General features: G+C 38.1%; 1 protein-coding gene across 1 annotated transcript in view; it reads left to right on the top strand.

Annotated features, from left to right (window-relative positions):
* Positions 1 to 23,621, top strand: part of MTAP (methylthioadenosine phosphorylase) — a 29,019-nt gene that overhangs the window by 5,249 nt on the left and 149 nt on the right. Inside the window, exons 2-8 of the mRNA XM_052701488.1 lie at positions 894 to 980; positions 5,932 to 5,990; positions 7,574 to 7,741; positions 12,903 to 13,005; positions 16,221 to 16,460; positions 17,588 to 17,710; positions 23,013 to 23,621. The exon at positions 23,013 to 23,621 is cut by the window's right edge and continues 149 nt beyond it. Of these exons, the coding sequence (XP_052557448.1) occupies positions 894 to 980; positions 5,932 to 5,990; positions 7,574 to 7,741; positions 12,903 to 13,005; positions 16,221 to 16,460; positions 17,588 to 17,710; positions 23,013 to 23,051 (819 nt within the window). The 3' untranslated portion in view covers positions 23,052 to 23,621. The remainder of the gene's footprint in view (positions 1 to 893; positions 981 to 5,931; positions 5,991 to 7,573; positions 7,742 to 12,902; positions 13,006 to 16,220; positions 16,461 to 17,587; positions 17,711 to 23,012) is intronic.

The following is a 23,621-nucleotide window of genomic DNA, read 5'->3' as shown; positions in this document are numbered from 1 at the left end:
GGTCCTCTGCTTGACCCTCTCTTTTTCATTCCATTATGCTTTAGAACTATCAGTTTATTTCATTAAAAAATCAGAAGAAGTACATTAACGTCAAAGGATTAAATTTAAAAAGTAGGAATAACAGGAGTCTGTTTATGTTTCTACTTAAGGTTGTGTGTTGAATAAAATCTGACCCCAACATATGGAGGAGAGAATGTTTGATGCTGCTGTGGGCAAATATTGGATGAGTATCTTTGCTCTTCAACATCCTAGAAGAGCTAATTGTTCTTTTGCAGAGAAGCCTAGCAGTGCTCTAAGCAGCTGACATTGTTAGCAAGTTCCTTTCATTTCAGGTACTACTAGCTGTCTTCCTTTTCCAAAGATGTACAGAAACATTTTACAGAAGCAAGGTGGTTCTTAGGTCTTCGCTAGTCAACTCAAAAGACTTCTAATTTTTCAGGAAAAAAAAAAAAAAGAAAGTTTGTATAATAGTATATTATACTATCTTGTATTTAGTATTGCATACACAGGACTGCTCCTCTCTCTGGAAACAAGGAGCCTTTATTGTATGATGCTTTTACAGGTATATTTGATTCATAGAGACGTTCCCAGAAAATACCTCTCATTTTCCTGTTGGAAAAAAAAAAAAAAAAAGATGAATTGGCACATCTTTTAAGTTTTTTTCGTAGCTTTTTTAATTGGGTATCTTTAAAGAAAAGAATCGTGCGAAATCGTCAAGTTAAATAATTTTTTTTTTTAAATGCTGTCATGGCAAATTTATTTTTGGGAAACTTCATAGTCTAGCCCCATCTCAAGCAGAAAATATGATTTGGGGCTGCCCAAGTAATTACTGAGATACATTGTTAAATGGAGTGTAATTTCAAGAAGGCTGACAATGTACTTTTCTTTTTAAGATTGGAATTATTGGTGGAACTGGCCTAGATGATCCAGATATCTTAGAAGAAAGAACAGAAAAATATGTTGATACTCCCTATGGCAAGGTCTGTATAACATGTTTTATCATTACAAGACTCTTCCCCATTTTTAAAGATGTTTATTTGCTTGAAGAATTGTTAGACCAGGCTTCTCTGTTAGATGATCCATGTCTGTGTTAAATGGATACTCTCACGAGACTGTTTCCTTTTTATGGCCACGTGCTGCTCACAAAGTCTTAAAAAGATGATGGTGTGCAAAGGAGAATGCACCTCTTCTCCTTTGTATATTGGATTCATTTACAAACTCAGTCCTGAATTTGCAGTCAAGAGTCTCCTCTTTCATGTTTGTGCTATTGTGTGGCCTGCACTATATGTCAGAGAGTTCCAGAAACCTTTTGACTTTGGAGAAAAATATTCGTTGAGGTATATGAGCTCCCGTGTTCCCTGTAAAACCTTAATTATACTTTTATACACTTTATATAGTGTTGTCCATGCAGTCTTGCTTACGGCTGCATCATTTGAAACAGACTGGAAAACGATGCTTAGAAACTGCTTGTGTGTCAAGGTAGTCATGATCTGTTGTCCTTCATATTGCTTCAGCCCTTTTCTTCTGCCAGAGGGAGTGGAGGCTGAGGATGTTGCTCTATACACAGTGCCTAGTGTATTGTGAAATACACACAGGAAGAGAAAGATAAAGGACAGGAGAGTATGGGCAGGGAAAGGGGAAGAGAGAAGTTCCAGTTGACACGAGAAGTTTATAGAAAGAACTGGATCTGAGATTTTCGGTAGTGCTGTAAGACCAGAGCAGCCCGAGTGCTTTAGAATTGCCCTCAGAATCTCCTCTGTAGAGCAACATTAACTTTGATGTTTGAATGAATGCACTTTTCATCCTCATGGAGCTGGTGGACATTAAGGTGTGCAGGGGTTGGGTCACAAGGTACAGTTGTTTATGGTGCAGTGAATGGCTTGAATTGGTTCAGTTAAGACAGAGCAGAAGCAAACTTGACTAATGTAATGGGTATCATTAGGTGAATTAATATTTGCCTGTTCTAGCATTGAGGAAGGAGGAACTACACAGCTTGCTGCTCTCATTTTAGAGCAACAGAAATAAACATTTAGGTATATGTGGAAAAGTCTAGAAGTGTAGGTCTTTTTTTCCTAGAGATGCATCATCTTCTTCCTCATGATTGCTATTGATGTAAAACCTAACTGGTTTTTTTTCTGCCATAAAGATGCTTTTTCATAGAGCCTTGAAAACTAAGAAGAGGTAGTCTGCCTGAAAATTTAATCAGTAAAGAACCTAGTTTAATAAACACTTCAGGTCTTTGTGGCCTTTTAACTGGTTAGAATATTAAGATGCAACATGAAGTCTATATTGTTTAAGCAGAACTAGGAAGTAGCAAAATGAAAGTCTAAATGCCAAAGGGAAAGTGGAGAGCATAGTTAAACATGTATGTTTGTTTCTTTCTACGCTGTAAAAATGTGAAGAACACAGTCCCACTCCCCTTACATGTTGTTGTTTAATTGTTATGTGTCTTGGGAAGAACTTTAGAAAAAGCCTTGTTGCTGAAAACCTCAGGGTAGGTGATGTTCCTTGACATATTTGACATTTGAGAATGGTGAAATACACGGTTGTTTTTTTTTTAATGCTACTTCTTTACCTTTAGAAACACAGTAATAGCATGCATTTTGCTCAGATAAATTCTTTGAACTGTCATCTGCTTTGATCATCTTGAATTCTAAGAATCATTTGAAAACCAAGTGGGGATTTTTTTTTCTCTCCAGAAATCTGGAAAAGTTCCTGAAAAAGGAAAATAATACAAAAGTTTTGCAGTTTCTCTGTATCAGTGTTGGTCTTTCCTAATCTTTCAAGATATGTTAGTAATAATGGAGGAAATGTATTAAATTAGTTTTATTAAATATACAGGTGAAATTGTGTGTGTGTGTATATATATATATGTATATATTTATATCTTCTCATTTTTTCTGCTCCCATCATTCCCTTTGCATAAAACATTGGGATGAAAATTAAATATTTAGTGTAAATACCTCAAAACCTTTTGGCATTTTATCTCTGTATATGGACAGTACTGCCCTCTTGGAAGGCAGAAAAATGGCTTGCAAGAGCATTTATCTTCAGCAGTGTATTTTGAAGCTACTAATAAAACTTCCTTCCGAATATACTCTCAATTAGAAGGTTCTGCTTTCTGGACGATAGCTCTCATCCTGCTTTAGGATATTCTATTGTATGCCCCTCCTTTTTTCCTTATGGGTTTCTCTGGCAAACAAAACAGGTTCTGTTTTTATTCTGCATATGTGCTCTGTGTGCTGGCAGCGGGAAACCAGGTAACACTGACACTCATCTCCTGCCTGCCCAGAAGTACACCAGTCATTTGTTTCATAAAACTGTGATTGCAGGCTTGGGGATGAAAAAAGCTGCTTCTTCCCGTTACGCTTTTGCTGTTCATTTTGTTTTCTGTTCCATCTTGCTTCCAAGCTTAGGCCACTGGAATGAATTAATTCTGCGAGCACCACAAACATGTTGTGAAGAGGAGATTTGTTTAAACTGTTTGTTAGAACTGTCATAACTTAGGGTGAAACACACAGGGTTCCTTCCTTCCTCTTCCGTTTTGCGACACTGTGTAATAGACGCACGGCTCGGATTTTATGGAAGGAGGAAGTAGTTAATTAATAATTCACACACGCCTTTGAATTCTGTTATTTGAAATCTTTGAAAACAGACAGGATTTCCTCACAAATGAAGCACAGTGCCATACTATTTGATGGCAGGGCACTGCAGCCTCACCGTGCCCCAGGCCAGGACACCCTGGTGCCGGGGATGGGGTGGGACATGGTTTTGGTAGAGCTTGGATTGAGATTGTTCCTTTGGAACTTTTTTTTTCTCCCAGCACTTCAGAGCTCTTCAGTGCTGAGGTAGTGGTGCAGGGATTCAGTGCTGCAAAGAGGTGGCAAGAGAACATGAGCAGAACTGGAGAACACCTTAGCTCTGCTGAGTAGTCAACGCAGTTCAATATTTCTGTATCATTCACATCCTTGTAACTTTGCTTATGCTGGTTTATCTTTATTTCCTTTATTCTGTTGACCCCCCAAATGCAGTATTTCCAAACTCCTTTTGTAATCTCAGCTCATCGTTTAGCACTGTGTTCTTTGTTCCAGATTGTTTTCTCTATTCTGCCGGGACCTAGCTTGCTTGCTTGCTTATGACCTCACACACAAATCTTTCTTATGGGCTTCCTCAACAAAACAATCCCCAAAAAACAAAATTCCAAACACAAATAATTGTGATCCATCACTGTTATGGAACGCTGGAGGAGCAACTGACTTAGCAAGTGGGCAGTAAGCCCTTCTCTCCATGTGAAAATTATAATCCTATAGCCACGTCTGGTGCATAAGAGCATAAAGTAAGGTTAAACATTTACATGTCAACAGCTTAATATTAAATGGAGACTTCTTAAAATGGAAACTTACAATGGAACACAGAATACATTTCAATTCTGAAAACAGCTTCTCTGAAACACTCCCTACATTAAAAAAAGATGATTAGTCTGTGTTTGGCAGAATTTAAACTTAGGTGATTCAGTAAGTGCTTTGGAGAGATTCCACATTAAGAATGACCAAAGAGACTTGTGCAAAAGGAAATAGAAGATGGTATTGTTATTAGAAGTAAAAATTTCTGAAATGCAATTCTATAGGACTTACATTTTTTTTAATTCTAAATCCCTGTATATTTTATGTTTAATAGAATTAACAACTATAAATGAGAAATGAAATCTTATAGCTTGCACTAAAGTATAAAAAATGTGTCAAGTAGTAGACAATAGACATTTCTAAATATGAGTGTGTGAATTCTTGAGTCACTTGCAAGCTTGATTTCAGAATATAAATGACAGTGTTGTTAATAACTATTTCAGCTTTAAATCCCAGGAAGAAGAGTGGCCTCCCGCAGCTTTACAGTTTCTTAGAAACTGAAATAAGGAAAATAAAATGGATGAAGTTCTGAATTGAGTGGGAGCAGCAACACATACAACTGCACGAGTGTTCAGAAGCATTCACCTAAACAGAGCCTTTACATATTTTTAACAAAAAGTTTTGAAGATGGGAAGCTAGAATTGTGCATTTCAGATCCCTGAAGTGTATAGCCCAGAAGGAGAATACCCCCCACAAAACAGTTTATTTAGCAGTTGCTGGCTTGAGATCACTTGATGCAGGGCACGTGTTCCAGCCATGCATCTACAGAAACAATGCTCAAGCTTCCTGGCTAGTCAGGAGGAATGTGTGTTGGCCTACAGCTGTGAGAGGAGGGTGAGAGTATATGCTAGGCTGAGCAAGTGCAACCCTGCTTCCTTGAGTAGTTTTGTCAGGTTGAAGCTCACTTTAATAAGCTGGGGAAGAGGGATTTTATGGGAAGCATGGGCAGCTGAAGGGTGGGTTAGAGGAGTTTGGGACATGAGAATGAGCTAGGAGTTGATGACTCAAAGGGGACAATAGGAAATGTTAGGGGAAGAGACAGATTAAAAGTGATTCCTGTCGGAAGGGGGATTTCTGGAGGGAATGACTTTAGCAAAAAAGAAACAGCTTTATAGGAGAGTGTGAAATGCACTAACTGATGTAAAGGCTACTTATTCATTATTCTTTCCTATGTTCATTCTGTTCTGTTTGAAATACTGTGTCAAAATATTTGAAAGTATCAGTGTTTCAAAGTACTGTTTAAAACCCCGAAGTAAGGTGTTGCAATCGTTGTTAGTATGAACACAAAAAAACTGTGGTGATCCTTTGGATGCCAAGTGTGATCTTCTGATTCTAAACTCTTGTTAATAAATCTGCCACATCAAATCACAGACTTATTGTGAGCTGAAGACAATGTAAGACTGAAGAGGTATTTCCTTTCTGTAACTAGTATTTCCTTTCATAACCATCTTGCTTATTTTTTATCAGCAGTAAAGATTTTTGATGTGGTTGACAGACAGTAACTAATTCTGTTTTGCTTGTTTTGTAGCCATCAGATGCTTTGATATTGGGGAAGATAAAAAATGTGGACTGTGTGCTGTTGGCAAGGTAAATTAACATTTTAAGGAATATTATGTTTTGAAGTGTTTTCCTTCTATATTAGATGAATTCTGACTTGTTCTTGCCCTGTATGGTTGCTCACAAAGCCAATCAGAAGTCTGGATTTTTCCTGTATAGATTTAGTGATGTAGAGGCTAAGAACATTAACAATACTGTCTAGACTTTGGAAGAAAAATCTCAGTAATCTGTCTGCCTCCTGTGTTTGCAGATCTGTGAAAAAGGAAAATGTCTGTTTCCTGATGAACTGTGTATTTGGTACCTTTGTAAAATCTTTCTTGATTATTGAGTCCTCTGTCTGCTAATTTTATTGCTTAGAAGGTTGCATTCCGTGTAGTTCCTGGGTCACCTTATTCAGAAGATACTGGAAGCATCCAGTGGATGCTTGGAAATTTCACAGTGGCCTACTTGGAAGTGTTTATATAGGACTAGTGTGCTCTAGATTATATGTAAGAACACTAATACAGCACTGGGACAGCATAGGCTGAGCTAGATGCTGATAGCAAGGTCCCTCAACGGTCTCAGGCAAGTAGAGGTGATGAGACCAAGGTAGTTGCACCTTTGTTTTGTGTTTTGGAGGGGGAAAAAAAAGGTAACTTGTGAATGTCAGATTTGAAAAAAAAAAAAAAGTAACATATATAATAAAGAAGAGGATTATTATAACATCTGCAGTACTACTTAGTAAGTCTGCACACTTCATGGCTTATCAGAAATGCTAGTGACTGCCTGACAGTACTTGGTGATGCAGCGTGTAGCTCCCAGTTCCCAACTGATCAAATTTTAAAACCATTCACTCTCTGTGAAGGAGCTAATCACAAAATTAAGTTCCTTCTTTTCTCTTACATGGTTGGGAATATCTTTCAAATGTGTTTTATAGTTATGGATGTAATGTACCTCTGCTGTTGTGACAGATAAAATGAAAGCTTCTGCTTCTAAGACTAATTATTTTCTGTACTGGTGAAAAAAAAAATCTGCAACAATGCAAAGTCATTCTTTTAATTTATGAAAGCTGTCAGATCATTTTAAGAGCAAGTTGGTAAATCTGATGATCTTACTGTTTCCTTTGGGAAGGTAACCTTAAAACTGTGATTTTTCCTTTTAATTACCTATAATGTGCCACTCTTCTGGGTGGGAGAATGCAAACACTGCTTATGAGCAGAAAATCTGTAGAGTTGCATACAAATCTTAGAGATCTGTTCTGGTAAATGGAATATTTAGTATTGCCATGGGTAGATATTCACAATCTATGGAAATGGTTTACAGAGTTCAGTGAAAATGCCGTTAAAATTCTCAAAACTACTGAATTGTATTTGGATTGTAGTTTAAAGAATTTAAAATTAACTTCAGCTTAAAAAAAAAGAAAAGAAAAGAAAAGAAAAAAAAGAAACTGCAGCACTACTTTGTGAACCAGATGTTGAAGCAACTTTGATACAATGATGAAAACAAGCTATAGAGCAAGTTGCTAATATGGTCAATGCCATCTCTAGTGTTGTTCACAGAAATTGCTTATTTGAGAGAAGGAAAGCAATTTCATGCTGATTTGTTTTACTCTCTGGCAACATGTTTCTTTGCAGACATGGAAGGCATCACACAATTATGCCATCAAATGTAAATTACCGTGCCAATATCTGGGCATTAAAAGAAGAGAACTGTTCACATATTCTAGTGACTACTGCCTGTGGTTCGTTACGAGAAGAAATACAACCTGGGGATATTGTCATAATTGACCAATTCATTGATAGGTGAGTAACAGCTGTTTTTAATAATGTTCTTGTAGTAAGCTTTTATAGGATGATGTGAAAACCTCACTTCTTGTGGCACAAAGGGAGATTGATGCAAGAAGGCAGGACAGGAGAGTGAAACAAAAGAAAAACAAACAAACAAAAAAACACATCTGAAGAGTGGAAGTGCCTTACTGCTGCCATTGCTGAAACACACCACCTACCCCTCACTGTGCTCACATGCACTGTTTGAGCTCCATAAATGTTCAGCAAGTGTCAGTGAATGTCAGTCGTCAGGTCATGTCTTGGATGGGTGCCATTGAACAGGCTCTGAGCCAAGCATTGTTCTCACTTCTCACACCACCCTCTGGTGCAAAGCTTGTTATCACTGTCCCGTGGTGGTTTCAAGAAAAAAAATGATTGAGGAGAATGAGGGGAGAAGGGAAGGATACATGTTGAAATCAAGTATAGCAAAGGAGCAAAACATGAGTACCACCAATGCACTTAATGGAACTCGCCTTACTCATGGATCCCAGGAGGCTAGGTAAAGTAATCTAATACCTAAGCCAGCTTTTTCAGATTCTTCAGGTAATTTGAGCTGAGCCAGTCACCTCAGCATGTACCAGACTTTCACATATACTGTGATTACAAGCAATGAACACATCTATGTTAGGATTTGTAAAATCACATCTGAGTGAAATGCAAAATTAAAAACTCCTTTTCCTGTTGGTGACCATCCAAAAAGTGTTTCCCACCAATGGTGTTTCCATTCTTCTTCACACTTTCCAGGTGTATCTCTTATGTATCATGGTGAACAGTAATTAGGGTTTTTTTATTCATTGTCTTGGATGTGTTCTAGATGGTACATATCATCATGTTGCAGTAAATTCTTTACTAAAGCAAGATTCATTCCATTTGGGACAGGTAGCAAATCCTGGATTAATATGTAGTTGGATTGCTGCAACTGACATGACATTACTGGAACTGAATAATTGAAGTCACATCCCATGATGTTAGTGAAGTTACAAACACACACATTTGAATGATTGCTTGTATCTACAGCAATATTGGCTATGAGTATAAAATTATAAGAGGTTCTCATACACACACATCCTTTTCCAATATAGATGAGCACTATATCAGGGGTCTCATTGGGATACCTCTCAAAACAGCAAATATTTTGCTCCGTGTCAAGACAAAGGTCTTGAGCCTTTATGGTATTACTCTCACGAGTAAATCCTTGTTGTTCCCATACAGAACATGAACTAATGTCAATCATTTGCCATTCATTTCCATTTCACTGGGTCCATGTTTTGTGTTCTAATGAGTAGAGTATAACCCCACTGTGATTCAGCCCTAGCACAGTGATTGGGTGTGTGCGGTATTCTGAAGCACTGTGTATTGTTAGGACAAAAGCTGTAGCATAGTTATTAACAGGATCATAAGTAAAATTAACTAGATGTGACCAAGATTGAAATTCTCTTTCCAATTTCTTTGCATTGTCTCAGATCACCTTTTGAATTTTAGTGGTTAAAGTGTTTCCTTTACCTTCTACAACTAAGAGCTAGGAAGACATTTTTTTGAATTATGGTAAATGCATCTACAATTAACTGATTGTCTTTTATGTTAGTTCTTTCCCATTGAGATAGTACATTAGATAAGAATCACTGGTTGGTTCCCACTGCTGACAGGGAAGACTGCAGGAGTGTTGCAGTGCATGTTGATCACTTATTGCATCCAACACCCTAACTTTATTTTTGTCCTGCATCTCCCAGGAGCTGGGGGAGTTAGCCAGTATTATCCTGGCCCCATTCATCTTCTTATACATTTCAACACTGTGCTTAACCATGGTTGAAAGGGTTATGCCTCTGTTAGAATTAGAATTCGGTCCCATGTTCCCCGTATGCCCAATATGGGCATGGGACCACAACCATCCAGTGAGCGTGATGGAGTCAACATAAGCAATTACAAAAATTAATCTGAAGAAGATGCCTGTCTGAAACAGTGACACTAATGATACCAGCAGTGTTCTCAGGGAAAAGAGCAGGGAGAGAAAGGGAACTTGGGAGACGCAGCAACAGGATCAGCATTCGTTAGCATCTCGAAAGCAAAAGAGAGAACTTCCCAGTTCCAGAGGAACCAAGGTCAGAGAAAGCAAAACTGGAAAAGAAAAAAAAAAAAATCTTCCTGGTCACAATTGAGTCACAGTTAGAAGGTAGGTAAAGTCCAGATGGTTAGTTTTGTACATTTTCCTCTGATTGTCTTGAGCCTTCCAGATGTATTTGTTAAGAGGCTCTTTGAGGGTTAAAAGGACAGGATCAGTGTAGGGCAAATGGATCAATTTGGGTTTCTACTGTGTGCTGCTGGTTGCAGATCTCTACAGCAGCAGTAAGAACAGCTCTTAGAACTGCACAAATGATTGATTTTCACTTTCCCTCCCCCATACAAGTTAGTTTTTGTAGAGGGAATTTATATGATCCACAGCTCCCTTGAAGTTGGACCTCTTACTCTGTGCCCACTCCATCTCCACAGGGAAGGGTTTGACACCGTGTTTGTTTTTTTGCTTTGGCAGCCACTGCCATTCTTAGGATCCTGGTGTATTAGTTTCACAAAGAAGGTCTAAAATCCCTTTTGTTTAGGTTTTTGTTGCTTTCTGTTTTTTAATTTTGACTATCAAATACATATAAAAGTAACTTATAAACTTTGTAACTTAAATAAATTAAATTTATTACGTATTTTATATGCAGCCCAGGACAACTCCTGTTCCATCAGTGTGACTTTCTTTAGTCAATACAAAATAATGGTAATGCAGCATTGAAAATTTAGTGCAGCTGTTCCCTGCCTTGCAGACAGGTTAGTGGGACAGATAAGGATGGCCAGCCCTTGACTGAAGTAACAGGGCAACAGGCAGGAGAGGCTGAAAGGTACTCTTCTTTGCCAGCCACTGCTTCATAGATAGCAACAAGCAGAGGCTGGTTCAAATCTGTGTTTGTTTTTAACAGTAAGCATAGCATATCAGGTGGCTGTGACATTTTCAGAATTGTAGATTTCCACGTGGAAGGGAAATTGTTAGACCCTGGTGCAAGTACAAGTTGTCACTTAATCAGAGCAGCCATAGGTCATGGTTTCTTCGCATGCAGTTTGTATGTATGGTGCTAAACATTGTAGGATTTCTTGTTTGACCATCTAGTGATATGTCTGTTCTCTCCAAAAAACAGGGTACCTCGAAGTCAGAAATACATTTTTGTGCATGTGATCTTTCTTAAGTGATCTCTTAGGTATCTGGTATATAGAAAACTGCTCTAAGTAAAAGGGTTCAACCAACAACATGTGAAATACTATAGTGCAGGAAATTGATTATGATTTTCCCATCCCTCCAATTCTAAATAATTCATTAGCAAACGCTTAAAATGTGATGTCAAATCAGATTTTGATGGCAGCTCTTCAATGTGTTTTAAGAGAAAAATTAATACTACCGTTTCAACCAAATTTAAACTGCAGATCATTTAGCATGTACTTTTATTTTGCTGAACTCTCTTCCAAATATGTAACCTCTTCCTTGAGAATAAGTTATATATCTTTTTCAAATCTGCAGTAACATATGACAACCTTCATTTAAATATTTGCTGATGAGCTCATGAGGTGGGTGTGGAACTGAATTTGGCAAGGCCAAACTGCACAGTGTTAATTTCTCTTGTTTATATAAACGAGGTCTTGCTAATGCAGCCATCAAGAAGACACACGGTGTTAAAAAGGCTGGTGAAAAATGGCTTATTATGTTGCCTTTGACTTCAGATTGTTCTCGTTGTACTCAGTTTTGTTGTATTCAGTTTTGTTTCATGATTGGGGACTTTCTATCTTGCAAACACAGGAACATACCAAGCAGGTAAATAAAACTGCTTCTTTTAGTGTTTAGCCTGTATTTCAAAAGTGTGTTCTATGTCAGTAAGTCGTTACTAAAATTTAACAGTTGAGCATGTCTACATTTGTGGGGAAGGTGTGTTGCTTGACAGCACACTATGGAGATACATATGCTGGTGCTGAAAATTACAGTTAAAAAAGTCTTTCTTAAAAAAACATAGTTTATTATTTGTGCAGCACAAACCCACACCATGAAATCCACTGAAATATACTAATCCACTCAAATTTCTAACTTCCTGTTGTGATTGGACAACATGGCTTCTTAATTTCCTGAAATGAGTGATATTGTTGTTGTTTGTAATCTGGTGAAGTCTTACATTGCATTAGACTGTGTTTTGGCAAAATTGAACTTCCACATAAAAAATAAAGTACTCTCTTTTAACCATTTTGCACAGAAACATTCTGTGTGTTCATTAAATTGTTTAATGGAAGAATGAAGGTAGTAAATATACATAGCTTTCTTCCATTTTGTGTTTAAGAGTAGAAGTTGTTTAAGACAAAAATTGTAAAATAAGGCTAGTCTTCATATTCAAATCACTTTATACATGAGCTGCTACAAAGAGGGCTTTGTGGTATCCTGGGATGCAGTAGGCAAAGTATTGTCAGCAGACTGAAAGAAGTGATGCCTCCCCTCCACTTAGCCCTGTGATGCCTCGGCTCCAGTGCCTGGTCCAGTTCTGGGTTTCCTCCTACAAGTGCAACATGAACACACTGGAGAGAGTCCAAAGGAGGGCCATGAAAATGATGAAGGGATTAGAGTACGTTCCCCATGGAGAAGGGCTGACAGAGCCTTCAGCCTGGAGAAGGCTCAATGGAGGGTCTTACAGTGTGTATTAATACACAAAGAAGGCAGCAAAGCGGACAGAGCTGGGTGGGTTTGTGTGGTTCCCAGTGGCTGAACAAGAGTTAGTGGGCACCAAGTGGAACACTGGAAGCTCTCTCTGATTATCAGAAAACACTCCTTTACCATGTGGATCTTGGAGCACTGGCACAGACTGTCCACAGAAATTCTGGCATCTCCCTCCACGAAGATATCTGAAAGCCATCTGGACGTGGTCCTGGGTAGCCTGCTGTAGATGTCCCTGCTTAAGCACAGGGCTGGACCAAATGACCTCCAGAGATCTCAGCCATTCTGTCATTCTGTGAGTATAGGTAGCCATTGCTATCGTGTGGATATTTTTTGTTCCCTTCCATGAGATTATTGTTTTCTGTTCTGTTTGATCCCTGTTCTTCACTCAGAGTGTGTTTTCTGCTTTTTCAGGACAAATAAAAGGCATTGTACTTTATATGATGGTCAATCTTGCAGTCTCTCAGGAGTGTGTCATATTCCAATGTCAGAGCCATTCTGCACTAAAACCAGAGAGGTTAGTGAATTATAAAGATGTTTTTTTAAAATGTTGTATTTATGATGCTTGTTATTTATAGTATAATAGTCTAATTAGCCACCATCAGAATATAGAGATGATGTCCATCTCTCCCCCTCATCTCAGCACTGGTGATACCTCAGCTCTAGTGCCTGGTCCAGTTCTGGGTTTCTTCTTACAAGGGCAACATGAACATATTGGAGAGAATCCAAAGGAGGGCCATGAAAATGATATTGCTGTTATTCACATAAGTGCTAAAGAAAAATGCAATTGAAAGGCATGGAAAGTAAAAGATCTTTGATTATGTGGAACACTCTAAAAAGACAATTGGCATCCTAGATTTCAGAAGGATAAAAACCTTTTTTGTCGTATAACAGGTGAAGAGAATCTGTGTGAACAGAGTTGGAAGGCAGATTTAGAGATTAATTCCTTTTCATGCTGAATGAAACAGCATCTGTGGCTGGGGCACTGTATGTACTTAAAGTACAAGGAATTAAGAGGAATGTTCAGCATTCACAGAAGTGCCATTATTGTGTTCATTGTGTATTTTAGCATTTGGTAGTGGTAGAGAGCGAAGAGTTTGCTAGTATGATATTAAATGTAGACACAAATCGAATCACGGTTGTCTTTTATTAAATCTTGCTTTCCTTTGTTTAGTGACTCCAGGATTTTCAAACGTCAAAAACGCTTAGACTAAATATTGTGATATTGCTGTTTTTCAATACAGTTAAAACCTTTCAGGAAAGTGTGTATCTGTGACTAAATATACCTTCTCATTGTATTCAATCGGAGGAAAAAGGAAAGTGAAGATTGAATTCATTGTTATGTGTTTTTGTGGAACGGTCTGATCAGAAGCTGCAGGGAGTCACATTCTCGAGGAGAACAGGAATCTGCAGGATTAGTCATATCCATCCAACAGGTTTACTCTCTATGCAGCCAGTTGCTACACTGAGCAGGTCAGAACTGAGTTACGAAGCAGGTGGCTCAATTTGTACCCTAAGCATGTACAAAAGTTCATATTGCCAGCTATTCTGCTTGTCACCAATTCACTGCCATTATAAGTTATTTTTATTAATTAGACAGGAAACTGTGTGGCTTTAAGATTTCCACCAGTAGGTCCACAGCATTGTTAGTGGAATAGCATTTAGCACATTAGGAATGCAATGAAGTAAAGACATTTTAAAGCTGAAGAGGAGACAGTCATATTATACATTGCCTGCACTACCCTCCTTACTCTGGGCTGCAAACAATACAAAATACTTCAGATTTTTCAAGCAGTGAGAGCCTACCCACATGCTGTTACCAAAAATTAGTTGGTGCATAGTTGCTTACTGTCTTTGAGCTTGATGTCGTGCCACAAGACACACAAGTTGTTTATTGGGAGCTAACTGTATGTTTTATATAACAGATTAAAAAATGTTATTACTGAAATAATTGGCTACACATCACACTTTGTTTCTTTTCTTGTTGTTTTTAAAAAGTTTAAGCAGACATAAGTAATTTACTGTGGTTGCAAGAAACATACATCAGGTTTTCATCTGATTGCTGAATAGCTATAAACAGTGCTCTTTGGGTACTAATCTTTGTAAAAAAGCCAAAGAAATGCTCCTTTTCAGAGAACAAACATTTAGGTACTTTCCAGTCTGACATGTGGTGATTATCTCATTAGCTTGTGCATTCTAATCAGCCTAACAGATGTTTTAAATGAACATGTGGTTTTGAGCTGCTGGAGAACCTGAAAAGAGATACCAGATAAAAGAAATCTAATTTTTTTTTTTTTTTTTTTTCCTGGAAGTGTTCCTGAAATTGTTGGGATGATTTCAGCCCATTTTATCATAATTCAGAGAAACGTCATAACTAAATGCACTAATAATAATACCAAAACAGCTATGTTATGGGCTAATTAAGGAATTTATATAAAAAATCTGAGAAGTTTTTATTAAATTGTATTTCTGCAAATATGTAGAACTGTTCCATTTTATTTGGCTTGCACACCATGAATCAAATGAGAATCGGAAAGGAAAGTATCTGCATAGGCTGCCTTGGTTTTTACTACTTTCAGAAACTCACAGCAGTATCTTGCAAGGAGTTAAGTGGTAGCTGGGTAAAGAGTTTCATGGAAATACTACCTAGCTTCTGTTGTTTAAGTCAAATCACAAATGCAATTGTTTACTGATTTATTAACGTAACTAATAGGCAGTTGATGAATTTCACATTTGGAATCAGTGTGCGGAGTAATTAGCAAAGCACGTTAATAAGCAGCTACAAAGTTTTGAGAGTCCTTCTCTAGCTAGTCTCCCAGATCTCTCTTTTATGCTATCCACATGCATTCATACAGCTGCATGCACCAACGCCCTTCCCCAGCACATGTGGGCCACAAGCATACCCACTCTTCTGAAGTAGAGGTTTGCCCATTTATCTCCCTGCTGAAGGAGATACAGGTACCCCAGGTTCATGGGTATTGGTGCTGTTCCTAGCAGCCCCCTGATCCAAGAGCCAAGTCAGAAATCACTCAGAAGATCACGTAGCACGCTCAGGACAGTTGTGGCTTTCCTAGGCCCGCTTTATGCATGCCTTCACACTCTCATTTTTACTGTATCAACTGTTGCCAGGCCATTTTCCAAGAAGGGAAGTGATGGTGATTCTGCATATAACTAGATCCTCTTGGAAATAGAAAGACTGTTGCAAAATAGTCTTTCTACTTCTACTATGTAAAGCTCGGTCAGTAGCATGGGAGAATGTTGTAATTTATTTCCACATTTTCAGGGTATTTTTTGAAGCATATGGTTATACTTTTGCCAACAGTAGACTTCCAGAAAATGAATTTCATATTCTTCCCAGATGAGCTCTACCATTATGGCAAGGCAGCACTTAGCATCAGCATTTAGGTCTTCCACCATTCTGTTCTCAAAGTAAAGCCTAAATAATCATGCTAAATGTTTCTGCTTTCCAATCTCCTACACTGAAAACAATAATCTGATACAAACTCAGGTGAGTTCAAGATCATTCCTACTAGTAGGATCATTAATTTATGATACTGGATGAGAAAACTGAAAATGATATTTGTATTTGGACAGCTGTAGCCAAGTGAATCACAACTGCTTGGTGTCAGGCTAACTTCTTTTGTGTGTAACAGCTGTTTTTGGGGGACTTTTTTGTCAGATGTGAAGCAGTGCATCAAGGAAGTTACTTGCTTCTCCTGGCATGTTTTGCAGGTTCTTATTGAGATTGCAAAGAAACTTGGTCTCCAGTGTCATTCCAAGGGGACGATGATCACCATTGAGGGACCACGTTTCAGTTCTCGAGCAGAAAGCTTGATGTTTCGCAGCTGGGGAGCGGATGTTATCAACATGACCACGGTGCCTGAAGTGATTCTTGCAAAAGAAGCTGGAATGAGTTATGCAAGTATTGCTATGGCAACAGATTATGACTGCTGGAAGGAGCATGAAGAAGCGGTGAGTTGAAACTTTTTTCCTCTAGGTTTTGTCCAGAGGGGTCTGGATAAGAACCTGTGTGTAGCTTTTGACAGAGGTCACATGCTGAATTGAATTTGATTTTACTTAAATTAGTACCACTGAGTTTTCCTGGAGTAGCAAATGTTAAAGCAGGAACAGAATCAAATGTTGTGACTTCACTCGTTTTCATAAACTTTCCTTACTGCTAGCAAACAGTTTACCTCCTTGTGTCTAAATCAGGAGTTTGTATGCATGACGTTGGTGTGAGCTTATGTCCTGTAATTGATTTGGTATTTTTTTCTTTTGCAACTTTGTGCAAAAGGATATGTCTTGTTTAGTTTGTTTTCTCATGGGATACAACTGAGCAGCAGCTATGAGTGGGTAACTTCTCCTGGTAGCCTATTAAGTCGTACTCATCATAGGAAGGAACAGTACAGCTTTACTGCTTGAGAGATACCAGTTAACTTAGTCAGACACTTGATAATTTGTGTCAGTAACTAAAAATTATCTTTCAAATTTTATTATACAAATAAAATCTTTCCCACCTGTAGCATCACTGTACAGTATTACTGAATCTTGATTTCTTAAATACAGTCTCAGTGTTGCCTCTGTTTTCTACAGAGCTGTTTGAACATGGGTTGAGCAGTGCTTCAAAAACAGCAAAATAGAGATAGTGTACATTTTTATGGAGCCAGCAGGTCTTGAAGAATTCTACAGAGGTTTTGTCTACTTTACTGTTTTGCTTATCTAGTTTTTGCTTTTTCTTTTTTTTTAGATAATCACTATCTAGATATGTTAATTTTTGTTCACTGTTATTATGATGCATTTAAACATGGCTAGAAAGCGGATGTTTCTTCACCAGTGTCACTACTTCTAATGTGTTCAGATGAAAAGATTCACTTTTTTTTCTTTTTTTAAGTACAAAGTTCATAGAATGAGAAGCAAGGTAAAAAATGCAGTCAAAGATACAGTCACAGGAAAGTTCTTACAAGTTAGGAGGATCATGACACTTTAAGATACATACTGTGCTTTTGTCTGTGCTCCACATTTCTGCTTAGTCAAGCTGGAGGTTTAAAATCTGTGCCCTGAAAATTGAGAAATACCACTCAGTTCTGTTGTATTTGTAGGTTTCAGTGGATAAAGTTTTGAAGACACTGAAAGAAAATGCAAACAAGGCTACTAGCATACTCCTGAGTGCCATACCTCAGATAGGTTCCATGGAATGGACGGACACCCTGCACACCCTGAAAGTAAGTACATGGAGCTCAGTTGCTAATGGGGACAGTGTAAATGTGCAGACATTTGTTACATGTTCCCAAATGTTTCTGCTTAAATTGTAAATGTTTAGAGTGTGTGCTTTAACAAACCTGATCCATTTAAAATGGGCAAATAAATTGGTTAAGAACCTTACAAGCTTTGTTTTGAAGATCTAGCTTCAACTTTAGCTTCAGTTTCATAGGAAATGCTATAAAACTTAATGGTTGAGGATTTAAATGCTACCCATTATAGCATAGGTAAGATTCAGGATAAGGGTACAGAGTGAAAACCTTTACCTCTGCTCAGCTTTAACTTAGATCTTAGAACAGTGAGACAACTGGGAAAGATTGAACTGCATCAAAGATATTGCATCTGCTCCAATTTGTAGGAGAGGAGTTTGTCACAACATATGGGTATTAGCCAGTCTGGTGTTACTGAAACTGTGTTCATTCACATGCTTTCAGATCCAAAGTGCATGAAAAAAAGAGTAGAAAAGGATACATTACCGAAGATCTCAGTAAAGGAATTTTTAGGCAGAATTTTTCTGTAGATAAGGGTTTGTTTTTATGTTTATGTTAGACAAAAATTTGTTTTTATGTTTTACATTATTGCAGTTTCAGTGGAGTGCTTGAGATTCCTTTCTGTCTATAGGGTAGAGTAAGAGAATGGTGTCCATCCAACTTCTTCACAGGGTTTCTGTGACACATGAGTACTCACAGTGCTAGGGTGTGCAGCATGAGATGGACTGAGAGTTACATTGGGATGATATGGGAAATGGGGAAAGAGAACCTATGTGAGGAAAGCAAACAGTAGAGGGCCACAGAGAGCTGTATTAGCGGGTGCAGCAGCCTGAAGAGGAGGAAGCCTTTTGCAGAAGTGAAGGAATCCAGTCTCCAATGACTCTCTCAACTTTCAGGTTCTTTTTTTGTCTTTAAAGAAACTTAATACATTTTCTGAAGTTTGAGTGACTAAGACAGAAAAAAATAGGCAGAAGACATAAATCATGTCTCCTTTTATGCCAAAGTATGTCCCTATCAACTATCAACAGAACTGTCTGTATTAGTAAAATTTTCAGTGTTCTGAAGGGGATGAAAATTGAAATTTTTTTTCCAGTCTGATTCTCTGGTCAGTGACAGTCATGTGTAGTTTAATTAACGTCCTAAAAGAAAGTCACATTAAGTAAAATTTCCTGTGAACTCATTTCAGCATAGATGAACAGGCCAGATTCTTTATGGAAGTTCCACCGAAATCCTTGAAATCAATGTTTTACTGATTCTTAACTAGGCAGCGTGGTCTTTTTTAGGATTATGGATTATGTTTATCCCTCTTCCCCACCCAAGTTCAGTAATCTGGAACAGCTGTTAGCTATTTTTCGTGTCCCCTCTACACATCTGTGAGAGGCAACAGGCTTTTTCCATTTTCCTTTTGCAGTTTTTGGTTGTCTTGAATGGACAAGATACACAGCAGAACCAGACCTACCCTCTAATTACAGAGAACTTTCTCAGAGGATAAACAAAAGTGTTTTTGTTCAATACAGATGTGTACTTATTCAAAAAAAAAAAAAAAAAAGAAAACTTCAAACAAATAATTTAAAATATGCACCAAAAATTCCTCAGCACCTTTGTTCATGCTGGTGTGAAAGGAAACTTTCTCAGGTATCCCTGCTAAGGCAGGAATCACCTTCCTGCCAGTTTTGGCGGGTGTGTTTGAGTCCTGCTTTTGTTTGTGTGATTGCCTTGGTTCTGATAGGGAGAAGAAGAGTAAGGTGCTGGAAAGAACAAACTGTGTTTGTAAAGTTCTCCTTCAATAACAAATGCAAGCTCTTGTTTCAGTTCACTTTCAGCTATTCAAAACACCATTTCAGTTGCTTTCTGGAGCTATTGAACTGCTATTTGCTGAAAGAAAATGAGACATGCTGAGAGGAAGGGACACTTCTTCCAGTATTGTTTCTTAGATTCATTCTCTGCTGCTGCCTAGTATTAGTGATGAAGTAGTTTTGATATAGCTCAGCATTTCTTTTATTTTTATGGTTTTTGCTACTAGTGGCCAGGTTTTAGTGATAATATGCTGAGAAGGGAAGTTGATCTGATGATACTAAAATGTCTGGAAACAGGAACTGGGTATTGGTAATAAAGTTGAGAGTTGATGTCAGGAGGGTAGGAGTCACTTTATTTTTGATTCAATACAACAAATGCAAATACAACAAAACAAAACAAAACAAATACAACAAAGTAGCAGGAAGATCTGAGGTTTTGAAGTCTTCCTTTTTTGTTTCTTTTACTGTATTTTTTTTAGGAACAGCTGGAATTGCTAGAAATTTTACCATTTTAGATAATAAATGGTGGTAGATGAAGAACTGGTCCTAGGCTTTTGTGATTTTGAATAAAGAAAGAGGCAGTTATGTGATACAGCAAAGAGAGATATAAGTTTTGCCTCTATGCATGCATTTGTTTGCATCATTAAGAGTTAAAAGGTTCATATTTATGTAAATGTATTCTACAGATTTTGCTCTGAGAATCTTTGAAGGTCAGCTGATCAGCATTTTTTTTAACTAGTATTTTTCAGAGATACTTTTTCCCAGTGCTGAAGGCAGCACCTCTTGAACACCTTAAAATAATGTGGTCAGGAAGACCAACAAAGAAGGAGCTGAGCTGTGCATGCTGATGCTCTGCTATCAGTAACAAAGGAAAACTGCACCAGCTTACACCCAGGCTACAGCTGGATATCCAAAATAGGCATTTATCAGTGTCAGTTTCTCATATGCATATAGGGAACCATGTGAAACCATAAAACACTCCGTGAGCAACAGGTTTTCCTTTCTGGCTTCCATAATCTGGCTGTATGACTGTAGGAAGATCACCAGGCAGGAGCAAAATTGCTGCAAAGCTCCTCGCTCTACATTTGTTCCTTTCCTTGGAGATGTGCATCCTCCTTAGTGACACGAGAGTTGATGTCATCTCTGAAGCTCACAGTGGTACCATAGAGGGCTGAAGCGAAAATGTCTGAGTAGGAGAACATTCCCTTTTGTGTATTTTTTCTCCAGTGGTATGCCATTCAGCTCACGACTTATTTGAATGTCATTTCCTTTAACCATCAGTACATCTTCAGGTATTTGCTGTCCATATTGCTGCAATAGACCGTTCTCCAGGATCAGATTACATGAGTCTGAACAAAAGTTTTGGAGTTAACTTTTCTGCAAGGTCAGCATCTTCCCACAGCCTGTTAGTCTGAGGTGTCATCAGGTTACAAAGCCCTTACTCTTTCAGAACAGAGTGTGGTCCCTGTGTGTTTATGTCATTGACCAGGAAACATGATGATAACAGTGGTCCACATAATGTCTGACTGATGTCAGGGGAGTTTCTAGATAGGATAATCCATGGGTGAGACTCAGCTGGATCTGCTGGTTCAATGAGAAGTATATAGTAGAGTGATAATCATTGGCATTAATTGCTATAATACTTACGAAATAGTGAAAATCAAGAGCCTGTGGCATGCAAGGAGTTCAGGTGCAGAAATTCAGGTGAGCATACTTGTTTAGGCCTTGAACTGGTAGGCAGCATCTCATGGGAGGCAGCTCTGAAGGGACAAGGAGCTCTGGAAGGCAGGCATTATTCTTCAAATATGAGTGATTGTCACAGAGACCCACCGGGAGTCAGACTTTGCTGAGTGACTGACAGACCTTGGTGCAGAAATGCAGCATTCAGGTGTCAGAAGCAACCACAAACAACAATGAATCCAGAAGCAAGACCAGGCATGTAGCAGGAGTTTGAAATGAGATGATCACTGTGGTCCTTTTCAAGCCTGGTCATTTTGTGATTCTGTTTAGGGGTGGTTTGAGGGAAACCAGCTTGCCTGTAGTTGGCAGCTGAAAGAGACATCAAAGGTGACAAGAGCAACTTCAGCATTGTGTAGTATCAGAAACTGACCAAGGAAAGTACAGGCTTATTACAGAATAAAGTAAACAAGTCAATGGCAGCAGGCACTTTCTGGAGGGATCCGACTTGGGGGTTGGACTCGATGATCTCTGGAGGTCCCTTCCAACCCCTACAATTCTGTGATTCTGTGATTAGTAGGTTCTTGTTTATCTTTGTTGGGAAAGGTATTGGTAAAAAAGTGAAACTGACTTGTTAAAAAGTATTTTAACTTATAAAAACTGGGAATTGAGTTCTGTACCTTTCATTATTAACAATTCAATCCCTAGAAGTTCAGAAGAGAATCTGTACTGAAATAATAAAGGGAATTTCACATTAGAACTGATTTTTCTTACTGTGTGAATGTAAGAAAATCAGCGTTTCGTACAGTGTTAGATCTCCTGTGAATACTCCTCATGAATTTCTTAACTGTGGAATTCTGCTGTTATTCCCTGTTGTTTTTTTAGACTGCTGTACTAGCCAGTGAGAAATGTTTGTCAGTTCTGATAGAGGGAATGATGTTGTACTTGGTAAGGAAGTTGCAATGAGTGAAGACTTCAGGATAGTTTGGATTGGAGAAGGCATCCTTAGACATTGTTTTATCACGTTCATCTTTGACATGCTGGGACTATAGTATGTTTGATAGCTAATTTCTTTTTTAGACTAATTCAGGTGGTAACTGTATTCATCATTTATATATGTAGAGCTCTGATCTTAAAATATTCTTGATTGATGAATTTTCTTTGTCAAAAACAATCTCAAATCAGTATAACTGTATATAGGCTGTGAATTGAGTTAGGCAGAAAGGTTCTGTGTACTGTGGACAGCCTTACAGGCTAAGGGCCTCTCAAGAAAGCTGAAACTGATGTTGTTTAGACCCATTCAAGGATAAGACCATAGTTACCTGTCCCTACGTATCACGAGCATTAATTTAATTTTCTTCCAACTCGTGCACCTTTAGAGAAAGATTTCTGTACATGAAAGCTATGCTTCAGAGCTGATGGTGAACCAACATGTAAAAAAAACCTTTTCAGGAAATTTCTCTTTCAGAGCATTCTGTTCACCTTTGTAAAGAGGTTTCTATAAAGACAACTAATGCATGTAAGCAAAAAATAAGCTGCACAGCTTTTCATTTGTAGCCTACAAGCCTAAATAACTGAATTTTAGTGTAGTGTCTATGCAAGATTGTTGGCTCTCAATGTCAGTGCACCCTCCCTGTAATTCTTCAAACTTAGGTGGCATTCAGGAAGTTTGGAAATGCTACTGCACGCATGGAAAGAGTTGCACCTGCTTGTAAACAGAATGATAACTATGTAGCTTGCCTTTAAGACAACAAAAGTGCTTTGCTTTGGCAGCACTCACCTACTTTGACTTTGCATTTCAGACCACTGTGCAGTGTTCAGTCATTCTGCCAAAGCAGTAGCCGCCTGGATGGACTCTGAAGTTTGGATCATCACCAGGAAGAGTGAGCTGCTTTTGAATTTTCTGACCTTATATGCGTGAAAAGTGTTTAAAGCTTGTTAGAATGGTGTAAGCCTTAACCAATAATAGTGTGTAAGTCAGCTTTTTAAATGGCTGAAGTTAGATTTTAAGCATGTTCTTAGCTTTGAATTACGTTTTTCTATCTGACTTTGTGGGACAGAAGAAAGCAGATTCATTCACGTGTACATTAGTTGCTTGGTTGTTTCAGCCTTATTGTTTCCTTTAACAATGGCAGTAGTCGTCATTCATTTCAGAAATGAGCTGGAAAAGTTGAGTGTGACATTTCAAAATAAAGTATTTTTATACATTGTCCATGTTTTTATTTCAGTATTTTTTTAATCAGTAGCTTTTTTCAGTAGTGTGCTAGAAGAAATAGTTTAATACTCCTTGTTCTTTCACGGCAGCTGAGTAGTTAAAATGTTAGCACATGCCTAAGCCAAGTTTGTGCCTGGAGATGTACTTGTGTGACTTAAAGAAGTACATGAAAATAATCTTCTCTGCCACACGTCTG

This window comes from Tympanuchus pallidicinctus, unplaced genomic scaffold (genome assembly GCF_026119805.1).
Source record: "Tympanuchus pallidicinctus isolate F22 unplaced genomic scaffold, pur_lepc_1.0 scaffold4, whole genome shotgun sequence".
Classification (NCBI taxonomy): Eukaryota; Metazoa; Chordata; class Aves; order Galliformes; family Phasianidae; genus Tympanuchus; species Tympanuchus pallidicinctus.
The sequence above is the reverse complement of the archived record's forward strand: the minus strand, read 5'-3'. Positions and strand labels throughout refer to the sequence as shown.